General features: G+C 42.4%; 1 protein-coding gene across 1 annotated transcript in view; it reads left to right on the top strand.

Moving 5' to 3' along the window:
• The window catches only part of TBC1D1 (TBC1 domain family member 1), a 203,238-nt gene that overhangs the window by 75,802 nt on the left and 102,653 nt on the right, over positions 1 to 24,783 (top strand). Inside the window, exon 3 of the mRNA XM_090266989.1 lies at positions 22,518 to 23,036. Coding sequence (XP_090123115.1) covers positions 22,518 to 23,036 — 519 coding nt within the window. The remainder of the gene's footprint in view (positions 1 to 22,517; positions 23,037 to 24,783) is intronic.

Here is a 24,783-nt window from a genome sequence, read left to right as displayed (position 1 = left end):
TCATATCAGTGTGCATTTTAAAAAAGTGTATCAAAATGGGTGAATATTTGTGTAGCCATTTTAATATTGAAAATGGAAGAAGATAGGCAACATTTTTGGCATATTATGCTTTATTATCTCAGGAAAGGTAAAAATGCAACTGAAACACAAAAAAAGCTTTGTGCAGTATATAGAGAAGGTGCTGTAACTGCTCAAACATGTCCAAAGGTGGCTTGCCAAGTTCCTTGGTACTACTGACATTTTGGCCAAATATTTCTTTGCTGTGGGGCTGTGTTATGCATTAGAAGATGTTTAGCAGCACCCCTCGCCTTTACCCACTAGAAGCCAATAGCAAGAGATAGCCAACATACTTAAAATATCCAAATCAATAAAGTTATTGGTGAAATGAAAAATGTGTCTTTTATGGAAAATACATAATGGACTTTTTCACCAACCCAATACAATAAGGAAAGGCATGGAGGTGGAAATTCAAATGAGCAGAAGCCCAGATTTCATTTGAGTGGATTTGAGTGACCCAGCCCCACACCCCAGTTGGTGAATCGGAAACTTACAGAGACAAGATGATTGGGGGCATTCTGAAGATCAGGCTAGGGTGTCCATATTTTGGTAGAGATGAGAGAGAAGCCTGAGGTTTGTCTGTGGTAGGCTGGCGCCCTCAGAGCTGTGTTTCCAGGAGATGAGGCTGTCAGTAGAGAGAGGGTAGGTGGTAGATAGACTAGGAGAGGCCAGAGGCATGGCTGCGAGTCGGGTCTCACTGCGGCCTGGCTGAATTAAGTACATGCCTAGACCAGTGCTTGAGGTTGGGGGCTCATTGTGAGAGAGCTGATGGAACGATGGAGTAAAGAGAGAAAAGAGTTTAGAAGCCACCTTCCAGGTTTTGGAAATGAGTTACCTAGAAGGCACTTGGGAGACAAGGAGGAAGGAAACAGGCCTGTTTTAGGGCAAAGAGAATGAGCTTGATTTGGATGCTTTAAGGTCAAGGTGCCTGAAGTCTGGACAATGTTTAAAGAGGTGATTGAGAATTTGAGTCAAGTTTAGGAAAGGATTCAGAACTAAAGGTATATTATAGATTCAGAAATTATCAGAAGGAGACTAGATGGTACGCGCATGACCCATTGTGCAAATGATATCTGTAGGATTCTATACTTGAAACCTATATAATTAGTGACCGATAGAACCCCAATACATTCAATTTAAAAAAAAGAGTAAAGAGACTTCCGGCCAAGATGGAGGCTTAGACGGACGCGCTAGGTCTCCCTCTACAACTAGAGAGGAATACAACTACTTCAAAACAAAGGATAACTAGAAATTCCAGAAAATAAAACTACACGGAAGCCCAACATATGAAGTTATAAACCAGCGGCGCCCTTTGGGCAGGTAAGGGGAGTGAAAGGGGGCGGTGCTGTTTGCGGTCGCACCTGGGACAGCGGCGGGGAGAACAACCCCGGCTGCAGTCGAACCCCTGGCAGCTCGCGACCCCAACGCTGGGGAAAGCAGCCACCACATCGCCTTGAACAGTGAGGCCCAGGGGGGCGGGAGGACGGATCCTGGTCTCCTAGCGGAATAACTGTGTGAATCCATCTTGGACCCCCGCCCCCAAAGAAAGCGCCACAGGGCTGCAAAATAGGTCGTGGACAGGCGCCGGTCGCTGGATTGTGACGACAAAGCACCACGGCACAGCAAGAAAGGCTGCCGAACGGCGGCCGGTCGCTGGGTCATTACGAGTACACAGGCACTGCCCCCTACAGCCGGCCCAAGAAAACAAAACGCATCTGTCAAAATGAGGCAGACAACTATAGAAATCCCGGTGGCACAGCTCACCAGGCAACAGATGGAGAACCTGACAGATGAACAGATAAGAAACCTGTCAGATGCTCAGTTCTGGGCCATTGTTATCAGGTGGCTTACAGAATTCACAAAAGATCTGGAAAAAGATGAGAAAGAAGCGAAAAACACTCATAACGAAAGGAACAAAACCGCATATGAGACAGATGGTGAGGAAAAAAAATCCAGAGTTCATTTCAACAAACTGGAATATGGAGAAGGAACAAGCAGTCAACCAATGCAGAGAGAGGAAATGGGAAGCAACAATGAGAGGATCAGAAACCTCTGGGAGAGCTATAAAAGGCCCAACATAAGAATCATTGGTTTGCCAGAGAGCGAGGAAGATGAACTAGAACTTGAAAAATTGAGTGAAAATATAATAAAGGAGAACTTCCCAGACTTGGGGAAGGAAATAGACTTACAGGTCCAGGAAGCACAGAGAGTTCCAAAAAAACTGGACCCAGGGAGAACCACTCCAAGACACATTATAATCAAAATGTCAAAAATTAAAGATAAAGAGAGAATCTTAAAAGCAGCAAGAGAGAAGAAAAGAATTATGTACAAAGGGGTCCCAATTAGACTATCAGCTGACTTCTCAAGGGAGACCCTGCAGGCAAGAAGGGACTGGCAAGAAATATTCAAAGTAATGAAAATCCAAAACCTACAACCACGAATACTCTATCCAGCGAAATTGTCATTCAGAATAGAAGGACAGAGAAAGTGTTTCCAGGACAAAATAAAACTGAAAGAGTTCATTAGATCCAAACCACTGTTATATGAGATGTTAAAGGGACTGGTTTAGAAAAAGGAGGATCAAGACAATGAAATCTAAAATGAAAACTGCATCACAAGAAACAACAGAAGGTAGGGAATTGAAACAAAGGCAAACTAAACAGGCAACGAGAGTGGAAAAAGAACTATAGGTACCGGGAACATATTGGGGGGAGGTCAACAGGGAGGGGGAATGGGGAGAGGGAGGGAGATGATATAGGAATTAAGGATCATGGTAGGAGGGAATGGAATAGACAGAGAGAGGTTGAGAAGAACTGTATGCACAACTAATGGACATGATCTAAACGGGGGGGACAACTGGAGGGAGGGGGACCACAAGGTGGAGGGGAGCAGAGGGAAGGGAAATTGGCACAAATGTAATATTATAATCAATAAAACACATTATAAATAAATAAAAATAAAAAAAATAAAAAAAAGAGTAAAAAAGGAAGAAGAAAAAAGAAGTCTTTTTTGGCCTTGGGGAGGGCTGAGATCCCTCGAGAGAGACAGAGAAAGCAGAACACCATGAAGAATCTTCTCCAAGATTCAAGAATGCACTGTGAATCGAGTACATTTTACCAAATACATTCTGAAGGAGGTAACTGCTGTATTCAGGTTGCCTTATCTCATTCCTCCCCTTAGGACTTATTTTTTTTCTTTTCTCTTATTTTTGTAAATCAAGATGAAGTTTCACTTTTGAAAACAGCAGGATTCAGGGACTCCAGGTTCCACTTGGTTGGTGGAATTCTTGTTCCTTGACTGCAGAATTAATCGAGGGTGGACAGAGTTGAGTGCCAGGGAGTCACCGAAGCTTCTGGACACACCGGAGCCATTCCCTTGGCCTGGGAAAGCAGCAAAGCTTTGGATGCACTCCCAGTGGCAGATCTGGGCTGGCACAGCCAGGCTTTCAGTCTTGTCTGCCTTGGTTTTAATGTCAGTTCTCTAGGAATTTCCTGATTTAAAATATCTGGTCCTGTGAAGATGAAGCCCCGTGGGAGAGGAGCCTGCAGGGCAGGGAGGGTCGGGCTGTGTGGGCTAACCCCTGCAGGTCTCAGTGTCTGTCTGCACAGAAAGCCCTAGACTCGGGGAACTGCAAGTCTGACTTTGAGTGGCGTGGTCATGCTCCATCCATCCGGTTCTCAGACCACCTCCTCGAGGATGTGCTCAGTATTCCTTCAGAAGTTGTTACCATTTTACAGAGCTCTAATCGAAAAAGAGACTTTTCTACTCTAAGCAGAAATCTTGCTCTCTTTGTGTCTCACCTCCTTTTCTGCCCGCTTGTGAGAGAGCCTGCTCGTGCGAAGGCAGTGACCTGTGTCCTGACTTCCCTGCGCAAGCTGAGAGCCCAGAGCTCCTGCCCCCGTCCCCATTCATGGAATTGCAGGCACCTGGGGACTCTCGTGGCTGCCTCCTTTAGTTTCCTGTAACCAAAAATGAAACTACCTACATGGCTTGATTTGTAGGAAGGACTGTAAAGCCACTTCTAATACTGTGGGCTTTTCATTCTTTTAGTATCTAGGTCATTTTGCTGGCTTATCCTGGACTTACAGTCAACAAAACCTTCAAATCTTTTTCACATGAACTTTTGGCAAGCTGTGTCTATCCCATGGGTACTTACCCAGCTGAGTTTTTCTTTTTTTTTTTTTAAAGTTACATATAACACTTTACATCTATCACCGTGTTCTTGACGTTGGGATTTTTTTTTTTTTTTTCATTCTATTAGCTAATGTTTTTAATGGTGGTGATATGAAGAGTACTGTAGTTCATTCAGTCAATAATATTGTAATCCTTATATATGGTACCAGGTGGGAACTTGAAATATCGGGGGGGGGGTCACTTTATAAAGTATATCATTGTCTAACCACTATGCTGTATACCTGAAACTAATACAAAATAATATTGAATGGGCCTTGGCTGGGTTGCTCAATTGGTTATACTATTGTCCTGATACGCCAAGGTTGTGGGTTCGATCGCAGATCAGGGCACATACAAGAAGGAATCAATAGATGCATGAATGGGCGAAACAACAAATCAACGTTTTTTTCTTTCTGTGACCCTTCTCTTTCTTTCAAGTCAACCAGCCAATAAAAAATAATATTGAATATAAACTGTAATTGAAAAATTAAAAAAAAACAATGTTATAATTCATTTCCTTCAGAGTAAGTGGCCTTGGAGGTGGTGGCCAGGGAGGGGTGCTTGGAAAAGATCAAATATTGTTTCCCACACATTGGGGGCCATAGGCAGGTCAGGGCGGAAGAGAAATGTTAGCTGAGGCTGTTACAGAACCCCTGGGCTGCTCCAATTGAAAACAAACCCACAGGCTCTTTAGTTAGGGGCCCGATTGCCTGCCGCCAAAATTATGACTCTTAATACCAGAGTTTGGTGAAAAGAAAAAGAATTGTTTATTTAACAGTTATATAGATTTAGTTATTCGCGGATTTCTGTTGTTAAGTCTTAACGCTCTTTAAAACACCCACAAACACATATCCTTGCCTCCCCCCCTACCAAACCAGGCTAGTTTTAGGAAAGTTAGAGAAACCGTTTCCCTACTTTCCAAACACAGTTCAGCTTTAACAGCAGCTGCCGATCACTCAATTCTGATTGGGGAGGTCCTTTCTGTGCTGTGGTGCCCTCCAGCTCTAAATGCAGAACCGCCTGGATTCTCAGCCTCCTTGCAAACTGCCTTCTTCCTGCAAACCGCATGGATCTCCTCTCCTTCTCCAAGCAGTCTGGCAAGAGCCTCTTCTTAAAGCAGCCTGGAGACCCCTTCTCCAAGCCACATGGAGAAGGCCCCTTCACCAAGCCACGTGGAGGGAGCACACGAGAGAGCGAGAGAGCGAGAGCTAGCGCTCAAGTGAGAGAGAGAGAGAGCCAAAATGTCCGCAGCTGCTTATATATCCCTGACTGCGTCCTCTGACGTAGTGGGCGTTGCAAACAGTTCTGACCATTCACAGAACCTGACGTAGGCTCTGTGTGCTTTCTCCATACCGTCCCCTGGTTCAAGACTCCTCCCATCTACCTGAGGCTTTGGATGCATTAAAGCCATTTTGCATAAAAAAGACACTAGCCACCAACCTCAGGATTATGGAGGCATTCTGAAAGCTGCTTCCTTCTCCCCATCCCCCAGCTGCAAACTGGGGATTTTTGGACTCCCCTGTTTCTGTAACAAGGCCAGATGCTGGTTATGCATCCAGACTTGGACAACTTCATTCTATGTGCAATTTTATGCTGTTTCATTTTTATCTTGTGTATTGCTTTGATTGAGTCCCTTCATCTCTAAAACCAGGGAGAAACTATTTGCCACTTAATTCTGCTTTTGAGGTCTTATGTGCTATGATACAACTTGAGTTTTATACACATTCATCAAAGTTATCTAACATAACTTCTGAGGAGAAGCAAATACTGTTACTGTTATGCTTGGTATTACGTAAAGTATAAAATATGTTAAGTGGAAAATAGATTAGACAACTTCTAACTAATATCCTATACTGGCCAAAGTTGTGATTTGCTTGTTGATCAAGATTAAAGAAGAGGAGGAGAGTGGTTACTTGGTAAGATAGTTTATTTCAAGAAAAACAATAAAGTGATAAGAGCTAAAGGCCTATTTCTACTACTCATCTGAATGAAGTTCAGGATTCTTGAACATATGTGACAGGTTTTTTTTTTTTAGGAATGTAGTTAATGCTGTAAAAGCTACTGTGTATACTTCAAAACTGTAAATGATTGCTATACAGTTGACCCTTGAACAGTGTGGGTTTAGAGGCACTGACCTTGTGAGTAGTTGAAAATCTGCATATAATTTTTGACTCTCCCAAAACTTAAGTTGTCCCTTGGTATCCACTGGGGATTGGTTCCAGGACCCCTTGCATATAAAAAAAATCCACAGATGCTCAAGTCCACTGTATAAAAGGGTGTAGGTCAGTGCATACACAGTCTGCTCTCTGCATCATGGGCTTCTAACTGCTGATTGAAAATAGTACAAGGGTCAGTTATATTTGTAAGACATACCAGAACTCATTCTGGCAGTCATGCATTAATATCTTTGAATTTTTAACATTTGCTTGGAAACGATCACGGGCCTCACAGATGTTGGTGACAGGGCTGTGACTGGGCTGCTCTGTATGTTTGTGCAGGTTGCATATGGCACCCAGCCAAGGGCAAAAGTAGGGGCTGAGATCCAGCCCATGCTTGGCTTTCTGAAGTCTGCTACCCTGGGCTTTTGTCTGCGAGGTGGAGGCGGACAGAATTTTGACTTTTAATAATATGAACAAAAGCACCATGTTTGTGGGGGGGTAGCTCTATGCTAGAAATGATTCTATGTTTAAAAAATTAACATTGTTGTCCACATGATTCCCTACTATGCCCATACATGTAATATTTTGAATCGCATTCATTTTACTGCATTTCCTAGGAAGTAATAGGAGTGTTTATCTGATTAACGAGGCTAATGGTTTGTCTAAACTGAAGTTTGAACTGTTCATAAAAGAGATCAGTTTTTACTGTTACCACAAGTTTTGATTTAAGCTACAGATTTTTGTCTTAAGTACCTATGCATATACAAGGATGGTCTTAAATATTGCTTTTAGACTATAAGCTAAAGTTTTTAGTTTCCAAAGATATTGAAGTATATTTTTCAGATTGCTTTTCATGATTTAAAAGCTTTAGTGTGTTATATAGAGAAGGATTTGGGGACATGTGGAAATGTAAGCTATTTCACTTATACATTGAAATAACTTATTATGTATATATATTTTTAAGTACATTTTATTGATTGCGCTATTACAGTTGTCCCAATTTTTCCTTCTTTGCCCCCACTCTACCTGGTACCCTACTTCCCTCCAGCAATCCCATCCCCCCTTAGTTCATGTCCATGGGTCATGCATATAAGTTCTTTGGCTTCTTCCTTTTCTATACTATTCTTAACATCCCCCTATCTATTATGTACCTACCGATTATGCTTCTTAATCCCTGTACCTCCCCCAACTCATTATCTCCCTTCCTCCTCCTCCCCACTGATAACCCTCCAAATGATCTCCTTATCTATGATTCTGTTCCTGTTCTAGTTGATTGCTTAGTTTTCTTTTTTGCTTTTGTTTTCAGTTGTTGATAGTTGTGAGTTTATTGTCATTTTAATATTCATAGTTATGAGCTTCTTTTCCTTAAGTAAGTCCCTTTAAAATTTCGTGTAATAATGGCTTGGTGATGATGAACTCCTTTAGCTTTACCATGTCTCGGAAGCACTTTATCTTCCCTTTCATCCTAAATGATACCTTTGCTGGGTAGAATAATCTTGGTTGTAGGTCCTTGTTTTTCATTACTTTGAATACTTCTTGCCAGCTCTTTCTTACCTGCAAAGTTTCTTTTGAGAAATCAACCTACAATCTAATGGGAATTCATTTCTAGGTAACTCTCTTCTTTTCTCTTTCTTCTTTTAAGGTTCTCTCTTTATCTTTAACCTTTGGCATTTTAATTAAGATGTGTCTTGTTGTATTCCTCTTTGGGTCCAACTTGTTTGGGACTCTCTGTGCTTCCTGGACTTGTGTGTCTATTTCCTTTGCCAAATTAGGGAAGTTTTTCTTTGTTATTTTTTCAAGTAAGTTTGCAATTTCTTGCTCTTCCTCTTCTCCTTCTGGCATCCCTGTGATTTGGATATTGGCACTTTCGGAGATGTCCCACAGGCTCCTTATTCTATCCTCATTTTTTTGAATTCTTGTTTCTTTATTCTGTTCTGGTTGACTGTTTATTTCTTCCTTATGTTCCAAATCATTGATATGAATCCTGGTTTCCTTCCCTTCACTGTTGGTTCCCTGTGAATTTTTCTTTAGTGTAGCCTTCATTTCTTTCCTTATGCATTTGCCATACTCAGTGAGTTCTCTGAGCATCCTTATCACCAGTATTTTGAACTCTGCATCTGGTAGGTTGGCTATTTCTGTTTCATTTAATTCTTTTTCTGGGGTTTTGTTCTGGTCTTTCATTTGAGCCCTATTTCTCTCTCTCCTTAATTTGGTAGCCTCCCTGTTTTTGTTTCTGTGTATTAGGTAGAGCTACTCTGTCTCCCAGTCTTGGCAACTGTTAACGTTGTACAGGGTGGAGCCTAAGGTAATTGCCAGGGTGAGGCAACTCACTTCACTGCTTCATGGCTCTGTGTGTGTGAGGGAGAGGTTGGAGAGGGAACAGTGCAGCTGCCTGGCTGCTGGAGGCTTGCTTGGCACTCGCCCGGTTTCCAGTCACTTCTCCCACTTCCCATATGCAACTGGCACCCACCTAGCTGTTGCTCTGGTAGTTACTTTCCAGGACTGTGTGGGCCCTTTAAATGTTCCTGTGAAATGGAAATATTGCTGTCTTCTTCAGACGGTTGGTATGAGGATTCAGTGAGCAAATCTGCGGAAAGCACAGCGTCTGGCACATAGTTGGCTTTGATAAGTGGTGATCAGTGCCTGAAATACATACTAACTAGATTCAAATGAAGGCATCAGAAGCTGAGCTTTTTTCCCGGCAGTGGCAGTGTGTATATGAAATACTGGGGTCACACTTTCTCTTCCTAATATTAGGGAAGGTTAGAAAATCAAGTCATTTTGTTTCTTTCTTTCATGGCATACTATCAAGTTCACCCACAGTACCCTGGTGAATTTTCAAGTAAATATATTTAAGTTGAGGTGAATTAACATTACGTTATTCACTTTATACTTCAAGGTGGAGAAACAGAAAATAACCATTTATTTGCCTCATTAAAGTATGTGTGGTCGATAAACACCCTGACACAGGCCTGCAGGGTCCACAGGAATGAACCCAACAGCATCCCACCCCCAGCCAAAGTACGGTGTGGGAGATATACTCTGAAGGCTCGGGGCCTGGGAACCTGGGTGATGGAGCAGAGGAGGTATTTGAACTGGATCTGGAAGAGCCGGGTTATAGAGAGCATCAATGGAAGAGCATTCTAGAGTCAAGGGTGCCCTACTCGCCTACAGTTGTCAAATGTGAGCTGCAACCCAAATAACAGTTTCTTGAAATGAGGACTGAAAGGTATTTTTTTTGTCATGGATTTTTAATTCTCCCACTGGCAAAGGATAATAGAAAGTTGATTGAAAATAATTTTCATTTGTATGTTAGACTAAATTATCATATTCAAGGACTAACTAGGCAAAAAATAACCACATCAGAATTGAGTATTTGTAACATTTGAAAAGATGGAATGTCTTTATATTAATGAAGCATTTACATTATGTAGAAATTAATCCCATAACTCTAACTAATGGACACTTGAGTTTTCCCAATTAGAATTTTCTTTCCTTATTGACTGCATCATGCCATTTAAATTTCTCTTTGCAGATTTTGATGGCTTCTGGGGCCGCTTTCTCATGTTTGGTTGGCTTTGTGTTTGCCTTGGAATGGGGAGTGGCTTTGTTGCATTCTTCACATATGCAATGTATACACCTATGGTCCCAGGGGAGATGACTGTCGGTGGGGTTGATCTATCTTAGCCTTGAGTTATAATTTGTTCTCCTGGCTCCCTGGGCTTCCTTTAGTCCTGGGATCTGAGGATGGAAGTCAGGGGTGGGTGCCCATGAACTTGGGTAGCGGAGAAAACTACATCTTCATTTTTACTAACTTCTTACTGAAATTGAACATTGTCTCCAATTATGAATATAGTCATGAAACCCAGTGGCATAAGCAGCTCCTGGGACAGTAACACCAGTAAAGTCAGTTATTTTTATGCTGCACTGCAGTTGTTACACATTTCTAAAAAATGCTGTCTATGCTCATCATTACTTTGAAACTCAGCAATTAACTGACTTGCATCTAGATTGTGTTAAATATGGCGATAAACGCATAATCCTATGTTGTAATTATTTGGGTAATTCCCTTCTAGTATAATTGAGTTCTGTTGTATTTCCTTGTGTTCTATTTTTTGCATGTAAAAACCTTATTTTGAGAAGGGTCCACAGGGGTCTATCAGACGGGTCTGTAACACAAAGAGTTTAGGAGCCTCTGCTTTGGTCCCTGGGGTGCATTTGAGAGGGGGCATGCCAACATTTGCTTAGGGAGGACTGGTAGGAATTTGGGGTATATAATTAAAGGCTGAGACACTGTCTCTCAACCTCAGATGCCTACTAATCTCATACAGCCTTGCCTGTTGCCCCAGACCCGCACACGATTTAGCACAAGCTCAGTAGCTCTTGTGGTCATGGCATAATGTGTGCTCACCACCCACGAAAGGGTTAAACTACATTCTCTGTTGTAGGGTCCGAACCTTGGGCCATTCCTGGTCCAGGCCTGTTAGGAATTCGGCCGCACAGGTTCCCAAAACCATCCCCCCCACCCCGGTCCATGGAAAAATTGTCTTCCACAAAAACGGTCCCTGGTGCCAAAAAGGTTGGGAACCGCTGCTCTATAGACTTTGAAAAAATACACGATCTGATTCCCATCCAAACTTGGTTAAGATAAAAATAGGTTAGGCACTTAGAACGGTCAGTCTTCAGCTGTCTAAAAAAATCTCATAATCCAAAGGACTTAGTCCCAGTGTTTCTGGTTTACTATTTTTACATGATTCGTTTCTTCTGCATATATTTGTTGCATGCATACTATGTGCAGGCACTGTGGTGGGGGTATCAAGATTCATCATGATTCTCTTCTGAAGTCTACTAGAGCTATTTCTTTCTCATCACTGAAAAACCTGGAATGCACTGAAGTGTTATTTTCAGTTGCACCATTCCCATATTGAACACATTTATTGAGTTCTTGCTGTGTGTCAGGTACTGCCCTAGGCACGTTGGGCTACGTTAGTGAGCAAAATAGACAGTGATCCTCCTCTCTTGGAGCTGACGTTCAAGCACTCAGGTGTTTTATGCTCCGAAGTTTGTAGGACTGCCCTAAGTGGGCCACAACTGCTTGCCACACCGAGACCTGTGTAGTGGCTTTTCCGCTCTCTCCTGTGGGTCCTTGTGTTCTCCTCCCTCAGCTCTAGTTTCATCTGAGCTCCTACTCTTGAATATTTAGGGTCGCTGGAAAGTTGGGGGTGGGCGCGGTAGGGGAGGGTTCTGTTGCCTACAGGATGCTTGGAAATGGGGTAAAACCTTTCAACGATTGGCATTACCTGCTGCTGGCTGATAGAGACTGAATTTGTGTCATTTATTAGCATTCTGTACTGAAAGGTATTTGGAATAATAACAAGCTCATTGCCTTTAGGTACAGTTACTTATTGTTTTAGTTTTTAGTGGCTAAATAGAACCATTTATCTTGCATGTGGTTTTGTGGATAAGGAGTCTGGGGTGGGCTCCACTGGGCCTTTTGTCCACCTGACTTCATATTTGCAGTGAATGAAGTTGATGCTGTGGTTCTCGGAAAGGAACGACGTGGATCTATATGGGTTGACATGTCAATGCTATATGCCCATGATGATAAGTTCCAGGGCACTGTCCCTTTCTTTTTTTTGTAAAGAAAATGACCACTTAGTATACACAAAGAACCGCATGCAAGAAAAACCAAACTGTTAACTGCGGATAGTTGTGGGCTCGGATTAGGGATGACTCTCTCTCTCTCTCTCTCTCTCTCTCTCTCTCTCTCTCTCTCTCTCTCTATATATATATATATATATATATATATATATATATATATACACACACACACACACACATATATATATTTAAATTATATTTTACTGTCGTTCTTTTTCAATTGTCCCAATTTCCCCTCCATTGCTCTCCACTGCCCTGCCCATCCCCACCCCCATTTTTATTTTCTTATACAACACATGGTAGTATGTTAAGCTAGTTATTGGAAATAAAACACGACTAATGAATGCATTCTACTGCAGTGTTTTGAAGGGTGGCTGGATTATTGACTAGTGGTCAGACAATCAGTACTTGTTTTCCTTGGTTCTTGAGGTTGGCCTTCCCACCAAGGCAAGGTGCCACAGCCCAGCCTGCTTAACCTCGAGGCTCCTGGAAGAGGGTCAGAGGCAGAGCTCCAGGCAGTCCTCTTTTCTGTCCCTTCTGCTCAGTAGCAGCCTGCCCACCAAAGGTCTTGCTCATAAAACAACTAACTTTTCAGTTCAGCCCAGAGATGTCAGCCCCTTTGGCCTAGAGGCTCCTCGGCTGGAGGTGGCTTGGGAGCCCAGGCCCGGGGGGTGGGGGGGGACCAGAGTGTACACACCAGGAGAAGTCCTTGAGGGAAACATCGTATGCTGTATTTTCCTCTTAAAGCAAAGGGATGAGGAGGGAACGGATTCAAGAGCAAAGCCTACATTTTCCAGTAGCTGTCTCCGTTCTCATAAGGTGAATCCATTCAGGATTTTTTATACGTACACAGAATGAAACTCAGGTGCTGTCTGGGGCTGGTTACACATGAGTCTTGGGTATTTACACATTACACTGGGAAGTAGAGTTCGGACCTATGGTGTTGGCAGTGAGTATTATGTCCCCTCCCGAGTTTGTGTCTGGCCTGCATGGTGCTGCTCCAAGCCTCACACTGTGTTACCTGGATTCTGAGTCACAGCACAGCCTCCATGGGGACAGCGCTGCTGCTTGCTGCCGAGGCTCAGAGCCCTACACTTTGGCACAGGGAGCTCTCTCCCATTCAATTCCTTTAGGGGGAAAGCAAAGCCTTCTCTTTTCCCAAAGGAAAAAAGCCTGCCATGGAAGGTCTGGCTGAGACCCAGAGCATTCCTTTGCTGTGTTTTCTGTTAAGGTGGATTCTGCTTACAGGTAAGCAAAGGAGGGGTGTGAACCTGGAGGGAGGGCAAGGCCACGTGCCACTCCAGCGGCTGTCACTGAGGACCGGCACCAGTTGGACTTCAGACGTGGGCCCTGGTGCGAGGGGAAGAAGATTGCCTTCCGAGAGAACCGGAATCGCCTTTGAGTGGCACATTTAGATCTATGTGTGAGGCACCACGCAGACCCTTTGCAAAGAACCTATGCTTTTTGGTCCTGTTGTTTAGTCCTTTTGTGTTACATGTGATTGCAATCTTTTCTCATTCTACACAGCAGGGAGCACAGGGGGCCTGGGAATCATGTGTAAACAAGTCATTGAAACGTGAATTCCACTTTGACCCCTTCTGAACATTTTTTGATATGATCTAAAATTTCATATATTCCCTTTTATAGAGGGAAAAAAATTGAGTCCATTCAGACTCCCTGGGGTCTCTGGTGGCTAGTTTCAGTCTAAGAAAAGCAGAGTGTGTTAAATCACCCCGTTTGCTCATAATAATTTATTTGAAACGTACTCCATACTGAGTTTGTATTTCTGTCTTCTTAACCCCCCGAGCACTTCGACTCCTGCAGCGCTTAGCCGCCACTTTGTTTAGTCATTTGCGTATTTGTTTCTTCCTTCTGTGGGTTCCCCAAAAGAGAAGATCTAAGTGTGATTTCTCTTTGTGTTCCCAGTAGAATTTGGCATGAAGTTTTATACATAGCAGGAGTGTTAACAGGACTCTTACTTTCAAGTGACAGACCCCCAGTGTAAAATGGCATAATCAAAAAAAGGATTTTTTGACCAAAAGTCCCAGTGTACTGGCTTCAGGTGTAGCTGGATCCAGGTCCTCAAGCGTATCAGAACTACCATTCTCACCCTTTCTTTTCCATTCTCTTTCTCCCTGTCTTTACTTCACCTCCTCTGGAAGTCTCTGGCATGCATTTATGCGCAGTGACACCTGCAATTCCAGGCGTATATCCTCAGAACTCTTAAGTCCAAGAGCCAGGTTTCTCAGCCTGAGAACTGCTGACATTTTAGGCCGGACAATTCTGCTCTCCAGCCTCCGCTAAGCACTGTGGGACGTGTGGCAGCCTTGCTGGCCTAATGGCGTTTCTCACCCTTCACTTGCAGCAAATGTCTCCAGACATTGCCAGATACCCACTGGGGGAGCAGAATGGCTCCTGCTGGAGAATGACTGGGCTGGAGCAACAGCAAGTTTCTTTTTTCCTACTAATTCCATAAAGCGCCGAGGCCTAGCAGTCCTTAGTGTGGGCTGAGTTATGTGCGCACCCCTGAATGACTGTGTAGTGGGGTGGGATACAAGAGTATGCTGGTGGGCTTCATCCAGGGTTGCCAGCCCCCGTGATGTGGGGCTGGGCCTGCGTGTCCCCCCTACCCATCAGAATGGGAGTGGGGTGAAATAGTATTTATTATTAGAGGAAAGGGGGATAGAGTTTATATAAGGCCAAAACAAAAGATAAAAAAATAAATCCCAAACCAGAGCAAAAACCATGCGGTGCACCGCAGGGACTGGAAAGTCTTTCTAAATTGAGAGCAAAGTCTCGGTGAGGTGGAAAGAGGATCTCTTAGCCTCAGCAGGTGATTCCTGGCCCTCCTGCTTATTAGCTGGATAACCTGGGGTTAGTTTATCCCACACTTCTCCCTCAAATTCGATCACACCTATGAAAATATTCCTTTGCAAAATTTTTATCGCGCTATAACATACAATTATACATGTTATGTACTAAGTGAACTTCACAGTTTAAATAATCTTGCATAGCCAGCACCCAGAGGCCCTCCTCCCAGTCACTCATCCTCCAGAAATAATCACTATCTTCCCTCCTATCATATAGTTTAGTTTTGCTTCTTTCGAACCTTTGCAAAAATGGAATCATACCTTTTGATTCTCACAGGCGTTTTCATTCATCGTGATATTTGAGCAGTTACCCATGTTACCGCGCACAGAATAGCTTGTTTATTCTCATCCTACATGTTTCCGATTGTGTGCCTGTGCTGCGTACTTTCAGTTCTATTGATAGACAGTGGGTCGTTTCTGGTTTTCAACTGTTAGAAATGCTGTGGCTGTCCCTGTGTGCAGCTGTTGGTGAGCCAGGGCCCATCTCTGCTGTGGACGCCCTGGGCTGGAATTGCTGCCACCTGCACTAGGGTTTTATTGGGTTGACTAAAAAGTTCGTTTAGTTTTTTCCATAAAATGAAAGATGCATTTTTCATTTTCACCAGTAACTTTATTGATTTGGATATTTTGAGTATGTCATCTATCTCCCGCTATTGGCTTCTAGTGAGTAGAGGCCAGGGGTGCTGCTAAACTTCTCCCAATGCATAAGACAGCCCCACAGCAAAGAATTATTTGGTCAAAATGTCAGTAATACCAAGGAACTTCGCAAACTGCTTTGACACCACCCCTTCTCCATACACTGCACAAATCTTTTTTTGCATTTCAGTTGCATTTTTACCTTTCTTGAAATAATAAAGTATAATATGCCAAAAATGTTGCATATGTTCTTCCATCTTCAGTATTCAAATGGCTTCACAAAAATTCACCAATTTTGATAAGTTTTTTAAAACTGCATGCTGATATGACAGCTGTCACAATACAATCTAACAAAATTGTTTCAAATGAAGTTAAAGACAACTAAACGCTAGTAGAGCGATCATGCAGAAAAAACATAACAGGCTTTTTGACCAACCCAACAGAAAAGGGACCCCAGTTTCCCTTTTCAAAGAGTTTGTAACATGCATAACTAATATTGAGTGATTGCTATTATTCACTGCTAGTTCATTGTATTTGTAATTCCTAATCTTTGAGAGATCATTTTGAAGTAGACTTTTATCAAAATTACATTTTTTTTTATAAGGCATTCCTTCTCATGCATTTAATTAGCTGAGACCTTGGAAATGTAGTGAATTTATTTGCCAATCAAATTTGCCCTTAAGTGCTACAAACAGCTCATCAAGCATCTGGGTAGAGATTCTGTGTTTTTGTCTTCACTAGTTTGTTCATCTCGGCTGTAAGCATGGTCTGTGTAGTTGGGCTGAAGTCTTACAATCAGTCTTTTGGGGTATGATGGTGTGGGGGACAGGGTGAGGAGGTGGCATTCCTTACCCCGGGCATGACAAAGGGCAGGTGATAAGTCTGAGAGTCCTCCCATTAGAACTGTGAGGGCTTCTGAAAACTGTAGGTGCCACGACCCCATCATCAAACCAACTGGCTGCTTCATCTACACTGGGCAGGGCTAGACATTCATTTTTTTTAATATTGGCAATTCTAATGTGCAGCCACATTTGAACTGTGAATAAATACACCCAATGAAGAGGGTTGGACTTGGAGGACTGATGTTTCCAGGTTGAACATTCAACGATTTATTCCGTGATTTCTGTCAGTATTTATATTAACCAGTCAAAATGTTTTGACTTTAAAACTTGTTTTAGAAAACTTACAAAATAATTTCATAATCTTTCAGTGATATCTTCTTCCACTCTTGCATTTCCTTTCTTACCTTCTGCCTCTCTCTTTTGTTTGCTTCTGCAGCTTTAAATTACTTCTTGGGTTGGATTTTAGTCTCATTGTTTTATAGGTTTGCAGAAATGTGTTGGTTTAATCAAAAAGTTGTGGTAAGCCTTTGAAATAATTATTTTAGAGCATGACTCTGAGCTTTGTGTTTGCACAGACTCTTTCCATGTGGTCTGAAAGCTGTGGTTATCCAGTTTGCCGTTTCAGAGCTAGGGAAGCCGAACACTGCGACTATTTCACATGATGAAAGATGCGAATGGGTGAGGGTGTGTGGCCCCATGTTAGGGGCTAGCAGTCGTTAGCATTTCGTATGTGCCAGACTGCTAATGAGCACATCTGATCTCTTGCTAGGGAAGATGTAACACGCTCATCTGGCCTCGTGGCTAACTGTAAGCACAAAGCAGGAGCTGAGGCCTTTCTGCTCAGGACCAGCCATCTCTGGCACCCATTCTGTGTCCGGCTCACACTTGTGTTCTAGCATCTGCCACATTATATTGAAAGTCACATATTTAGACGTGTCTCTTACCTCTTGCATGGCAAGCCTCACAGGTCAGGAGGAATCATGTCTTATTCATTGTATGAGGTGTTTTTACATTTTGTGTTGAATCTGATCTCAGCAGGCCAAACTGTTGGATATAAGCATCCACACATGTCCTGTCTAGATACTGTCAGACAGGTGTTTTAGTCTCTTTAAATGATTTAAGATAGAGTGAGGCAATAGGAAATACTTGATTTTACTTAGTTTTTCCTCCCCTATTTACCTTGTTTATCACCAACAAATTAAAAAAAAACACACTTATTGCCAACAAAAACTAGGCTGTTCCTTCTGGAAATAATTATGCTGAATAATCATTTTCTGTTTGATGTGCTTGTTTTTAACCCCTTGCAGTAAGCAAACATATCACCCAAGGAACAAAGTACAGTGTGGCCTGTCATATTTTTGCAGTTTTGGAATGTTTCAATGTAAATAACAGGAAAAAAATGCTAGAATTTTAAAACATATGCAGGCTTCTTTAGATTCGGTTAATATGTATTTGTTACTAGTTGGCAGAAAAACAAAAGTGTAAAGTAAAATGACTTTTCATTCTAAATTTTGTTTCAGGAGTTCTTTCCTAAGTTCTTGTGAATAAAATTACACTTTGCATTGTGTTTATAATCCTTTAAAATCCCTAAATCCTTAAAAAGAAAATTGACCCAAATGTTTAAATAAGGGCTTTGTTTACAGAAATGAACATTTCTGACTTTCAGCTACTTAATAAAAAACAATAGTCATTTAAGCTTGCTGCAGGAACTCCATGCTATACCATGCATTTTTAGTTTATGAATTCAAAAGACCCTTGTTTTGGTTATGAAATAAGTGCAGATTTACTTTAAAATCGAGCTTTAGTATAAACTCAAATAGGTCAACAGAAGAGCAGGTCAGTAAAATTTCATGTCTACACAGGGCCTCTTTATTATTGATGATTCCTTTTTGTTGTGATTCCTAATGCAAAAGGAAATAAAACCAGACCTTAAACCCGATTGAATTTATTCCAGTGAAATGTTTTTCAGATTCTTGTTTTAGCTTTGGTTAATTTTGATTTACTTTCTCTGCTTATCAGGCAGCAGTGACGTAGATATTATTGCTGCGAGTAAACTATAAAAAGATTTTTGTTAAAAGTACCCAGATCATATCAGTGGGAATAAATTCCATTGGCCTCAGCGTATTTGCCCTAAAAGGGTCTGTGTATTTGTAAATATTGTAACTTGAATTATGTGTTCTTGTAGAGACTCAAGTTGACCTTGAGACTTTTTTAAAACTTTTATTTATTTTCAGAGAGGGGGGTGGGAGGAAGAAAGAGAGGGAGAGAAACATCAATGTCTGCTTGCCTCTCGCGCAGCCCCAACTGGGGGCCTGGCTCGCACCAACGCATGTCCCTTAACAGGGAATCGAACCAGCAACCCTTTGGTTCACAGGGAGGCACTCAATCCACAGAGCCCCACTAGTCCGGGCCCCAGAGACATTTTCAGTTAAGTTTGCTTCTTTTGGGGGTTAGTATTGGCATTCCCCCTTTATTTTTATGTATCTCTACAAGCTGCCAACTCCCACAGACCTGTCTCAGCCGTTGGTTTACAGTAGTCCCTCTCTATATCGTGGTTTACTTATCGCGGCCTCACTGTATCATGGGATCTAAAAAAATATTATATTTAACTAATTATCATGGATTTTTCGCTATATCACGGGATTTTGCGATACTGTATATGTATGTTGTTAAAGTTACGTTGTTATGTTGTTAAAGTTAAGAGTGTAGAATATGTTTAAGGACATAAGTAATGTTTATGAAAGTGTGGAAAAGGTTAACAAGGGAATGGAAAAGGTTAATAAGGGACTGGGAACGGTTTATAATTGTGTGGGAAGGGTTTATAAAGTCTTAAAATATATATAAATACTAAAATAAATGTAAGGTTCCTACTTCGTGGATTTTCACCTATCGCGGGGGCGTCTAGAACATAATACCCATGATAAGTGAGGGAATACTGTATTCTCAGTCGCCTCCTCTCCCTTTCCTGAAGCCGAAGTGCTGGCTTCCCTGGTACCTCTGATGTCATCCTTGCCTTCCTACTTCTCTGCCAAAATGTTGTTATATCCTAAGGTCCCATCTTTGCTCCCTTCCTTTACTTTCCCTTTTTCTATTTCTAAGGTGTTGACATCCAAATCCAGATCTCCTGTCTTAAGGGCCAGGCTCATTTGTCCACCTGCCCATTAGATGCCTTTACTTTCAGGTCGTCCTGGTCTTTACTCGACATGTACAAAAGCAGAACTCGTTGTAGTATCTCCCCCGGCCTGCTTCTCCTCTGTACTCCTGACTTGGGCTGAGAGTACAGTCATCTGCCAAGAAGTCTAAGCCAGAGTTCTGCAAGTCCTGTGCCATCTTCAGGACCCTCCCCTCCTCCTTCCAGGTGATCTCCAAGTCCTTTGGATTCTGTCTTCCAGAGTCCTTTATCCATCCTTTCTCTCGATCTTCAGTGCTGCTGTTAGCTCAGCTCCCAGCAGACCCATGCGAGTTATCCGTCACCCCACTCCCTTCCCAAGCAGGGCTGCTGTGCATACATCTCACGTTTCTGAATCCCTGCCTCCTGGCATCGACTCATACCTGGAAAAATGTTTGGAAATAAGTGAAGTAAATGATCCAGTTCTCTCTCGTAACAAGTAACAGTGTAGGTGAGTCCAGGACAGAGTTACAAAGAATGGGGAATTCAGGATTTCCTCACAAGGGGCCATTATGCCCTCATTTTTCAGAAAGCAGTGCCCAGGTCTGTTCTGGTAAAGGGAACTAAACAGTCAATAGAGGTTTACACAGCTACATACATTCAGAGCCCTTTTTTAAAAAATTTAAATACTCTCATATTATACTTGAATGATTTATAGTAACCTTTAAACATTAGATTTTTAACTGCTTATTATTTGTTGCTAGAACTGTGTTTGGCAGGATGTCTTCAAATATTCCGAAATTGTCACATTCTTCTGGTCAGGATTCCAGTGATTTTTTTTAACCTCAATTATCTCCTTTATACCCACATCACACATAACTCACCAGAGCAAGGAGAGGCGGGCACTGAGCTTTGTGTCATTTTAAGATCTCGATTAATGTATGGAAGCAACTGGTGGCTGGAAAGCTACCACAGCTGAACCCTGACCAAGGTACAGTGCACTCCTTACAGCCTCTCTGACCCTGTGACCAAGGAGACTATCACGTTCTCTACTTTGTGTCTCAGTTGGGTCTGTGCCATTTACTACTGAGTCACCGTAAATGCGTGCGACTTCACACCTTCTCTCTCACCATTGACATATAATGAAAGGCACCATCACTCACTTCAGTTGCAGTGTATGTCTAGCATACAGAAATGTCAGTTATTTTAACGAACCTCAAAAAACTGAGTAAGCTTTTAATTTTCTGTTCAGAGACTGGGGTTAATAATTGGAAAGACTCACATGACTCCTGATAAAATAATTTCACACACTTGTTCAGAAAAGTGACAAGATTCTTTGCTTGAACAAATTGGTTATTTGTCTTTGAAAAACAACATTATTCTTTACGTCACAGAAACAACTTTTAACTCAAAAATTGTAACAAACATATTTTTTTCAAAGAAAATAACAGGCTGTTTTTGCCAGTGTCCTGGGGTGACATGTTGACAAAGGTATGAATGAAACGTAGACTTCCTACCTCTTTCTTATTTTGTCCTGTCTTTTTTCATATTGATGAACCATTTTTAGGCCTCCATGTGATGCAGTTATTTGACATAGAGGAATGAGCTCCAGCATTAGCAAATCGTTTAGATAAATGGTTGATGTCTGTTGACATTTCACCTTATTTAGTATCATTTCAGTTTCAGTAATCAATTTTTAAAATATCAAATATTCCTAAAGGTATTTTGACTCTTTATATGATAAAATACCTTGAAAGGATGTATCATAACCTTTTATGGCAGAGATGTGCTTGATATAAAATCACAGAGAGAAAAATCTTTCAAGTCTTTGGGTCTTTGGGGATTATATCATGAACCCAGAGGATGAGTATACTTTAAAATCTATTAAAACCACCTCCCTTTACTGTACATATTGATCTTTGACCTGAGTTAAAAAGGTTTTTTTCCCTTCCCTTTGGGTATTGGGCTTTAAATCACATTTTCTTACAAAGAAAAAAAGGAAAAAATAGCTTTGGGTGTTCGGTCATGACAAAAAGTAGGCACTTCCTTATGAAGGTTGAATCCATGCTGGTCTGGTCTTGGTGTGTGGCTCTATGTGCATCACCCAGATGATTGATTGCATGGACGCTACTCTATGGGACAGATGCATCTTTCTCTCTGATTCTGCTCAGAAGCACCTTGTCGTAAGCCAATGATGAGAGGGCGTAGCAGTCGGGATGACAGTAGCACAGGAGAGCATTTTGTTTGTTCTCTGGATCGTGACTTTACACGGAACCCAAGGGCTTTGGAGTCTGCATGGGTAGAAGCCACAGTGTGTTGCTATGATAATGACACCATCGTGGTTGCTTACTCCTTGATTAAAACCTCCAGGCTCTGCAGTTAATACTGTTCAACTATTAGGAAATGTAGGATGTGGCCTTGGAGAAAATAATGGCGTTGTGATTTGAAGAAATGTTTTATAAGATTATTTCAGTCTTGTCATGCTCATCCCAACCTTTTATTGAGGAAGACTTTCCAAGGTACACTGCCATGAACTCTAGAGCAACTGCGTAGTATTTTGGTGAGCCACATTGGAGACAAAGCTCACTGGGAGGTGATGCCTTCTCCAGAGAGGCCTATTGGCTTTGGAGTCAGACCAGCCTCGGTCTGGATCCAAAGATTGCCACGTTGGTCAGGCGTCTGTGGGCCCGTGGACAACCTTGCGGCATGTTCTGAGCATGTGAATCCTCTAGTGTAGCCCTTGGATGTAAGAGGTGCTTAATGAGTATGGTTCTTTCTTCATTGTGAAAGTTGTGTCTTTTCTGCCCATAGGAGGGCAGACTTCTTTCTCGAAGTTCGGTAAACTGAGAGGGAGACAAATGGCAGAAAAGGAGCTCATAGATTCCCTGTGAGCCCTCCTCTGTCTGGCACCATGTAGTAGCATGTGTGGTGGAGCCAGGGGCAGAGCACTGTGCGCGGGGGTACCAGCTACTGCGTGTTCCAAGTTTAACTCTCCTTCTTCTCTGGGCAGGTGCCTGAGATCATCAGCTCCATCCGCCAGGCTGGAAAGATTGCCCGCCAGGAGGAGCTCCACTGCCCGTCGGAGTTTGACGACACATTCGCCAAGAAGTTCGAGGTGCTCTTCTGTGGCCGGGTGACCGTGGCGCACAAGAAGGCCCCGCCGGCCCTGATCGACGACTGCATTGAGAAGTTCAATCACGTCAGCTGCAGCAGGAAAGCCGAAGGCGACTTGGTCTCCAGAGATTCCGAGGCCCCTAGCCCTGCGGGGGGGTTTTCCTTCACGGACAAGGTGCGGTCCGTGCTGCAACCTGCAGGGAATGCGGAGCAGGCCCGCTGTCCCATGCGCAAATCCTTCTCGCAGCCTGGCCTGCGCTCTTGGGCCTATAAGAAGGAATTTCAAGATGGAAGCCTTCGAAGTCACCGTTTCTTCAGCTCCTTTGAGGAAGGCGACATTGAAAACCACCTCATCGGTGGACACAATTTTGTGCAGCCAACAGATATCGAGGAAAATCGAACTATGCTCTTTACGGTAAAATGTCACCCAGCCTCATGCTCATTCCCAGTCTGAGATACCGTGTTCAAAAGAAAATCGGCTGCTTTATTGGGCAAAGATGCATAGTAACTTGCTTTGGGATTTACGTGCGAATCCATATATTTTTATACTGGATAATTTTTTTCTCAGGATAAAATTCCTGCTTTAGGCCTAAGCCTTTAAAATCATCAAGGGGAAAGATAAAGAAAATCCATTTCCTTGTGTAATGTTTATCTTCCTGCACCCGATTGCAAAGATTCCTCTCCAGCGTGGAAAGAATGTAGATAATATGTGTAAAAGAAGCCCAAAAAGGGATTTTTAAAAATGTATATTAATTTCAAGTAATCTATTTCAACAGAATCTTTTTGGAAAATACTCCTTCCTTACTATTTTTATTAATTTATAAAGCATTTATCCTTTGTTAATAAGGATAATTGGAATTGGAGATGACATGATCTTTGAAATTTATACCTAAACTGAAATATTAGTTTAGCCAACTGCCTACTCACTTTTTTTCCTACAAGTTTGGTAAACTGATAATGGTCCAAATGCCAGAAAAGGAATGGACAGGGATGCTGTCCCTGGCAGTTGAGGTTCCTGGGTCCCATGCTGATCTGGGCTCTTCTGGTTGGGCTTGGCCTCCCTGGGAGTCCCCTGGGCCTGACCTGAGGGTTTGGAGCTCTCCCAGCAGTGAGCTGGCCTCTGGGGATACAGAGAACTGATTCTTCCTTGAGTCCCCCTTCTCTGTTTTTCTTTCTTTAGCTTAAGGCTGACCAACATTCTAGAGAAAGCAAAATTATCTGAAATAATCATGTTTTGTTTTTGTGCCTCACTCAGGGCAGAGAGATGGCTAAGGGGTCAGGAAGCTGGCTACTTGGGCTAATGGCTATGGCTGTGTGCAGGTTTAAGATCAAGAGAGTGAGCCAGGGTAAAGAGGGCTGATTTCTTCCTCTTTTCGTCATAGACCTAGTGCAGTATTTGACAGTCAGCCTTGTGCTTTAATCTGTATTTCTTAAAAATCTCTCTTGGTGTCATTGGGAAAGCTGGTTGGTGCATTTATTTTTCAAGTACTTATTGTGTGACGGCTGTGTACAGGGTCCCTTGCAATACACTAGGAATACAGCTGTGAACAAGACACGTGGTCTCTGCCTGAGTGGAATTTAGATTCCAGTAAGAGAGACCAATAAGTGATTGCAAGTAATTATCTCATTGCCATTGTGATAAATGCTGCAAAGGATAAGTAGAGGATGCTGCAAGAGCGTCTGGAGAATCAGGGAAAACTTCTTTGAGGAAATGATTTTCACTGAGCAAAGGTTTCAGTGTAGACATCTAGAAGAGTATCCTGGGTTCAGGAAGCAACAGGAGAGAAGGCCCTGGGGGAGGGATGGAGCACAGGTAACAGGTGGCCATTGCAACTCAGTCCTATAATGAAGTCTAGTGTGCTGACCTGCATCAGTTAAGACAGTGTTGATTTATGCAAAAGACTTTTCAGTAAAAAGTCATTAGAAAAATATTTGGGAAGTTATAAAAGAGAGCCTCTGTTTTCTGGAAGATTCCTCAAAGAGGAACAGGGTGTGGGAGCTGAGTTTTTGTTGCTAACTTTTGGTCCTTCCCTCTCAAAGAAGAGCTGTCCTCTGTAGGTGACAGCCCTAAGTTGTCCTGTGCTCCCCAAACTCTGTAAGATAAATTACAACCTTTGAAGTGATTGTTCTACAGTGAGAGAGTCAGAATTCTATAGGACTTG

This window comes from Furipterus horrens, unplaced genomic scaffold, assembly GCF_987537825.1.
Source record: "Furipterus horrens unplaced genomic scaffold, mFurHor1.1.pri manual_scaffold_2, whole genome shotgun sequence".
Lineage (NCBI taxonomy): Eukaryota > Metazoa > Chordata > Mammalia > Chiroptera > Furipteridae > Furipterus > Furipterus horrens.
Note: the sequence above shows the minus strand (reverse complement) of the source record. Positions and strands in the feature narration are given on the sequence as shown.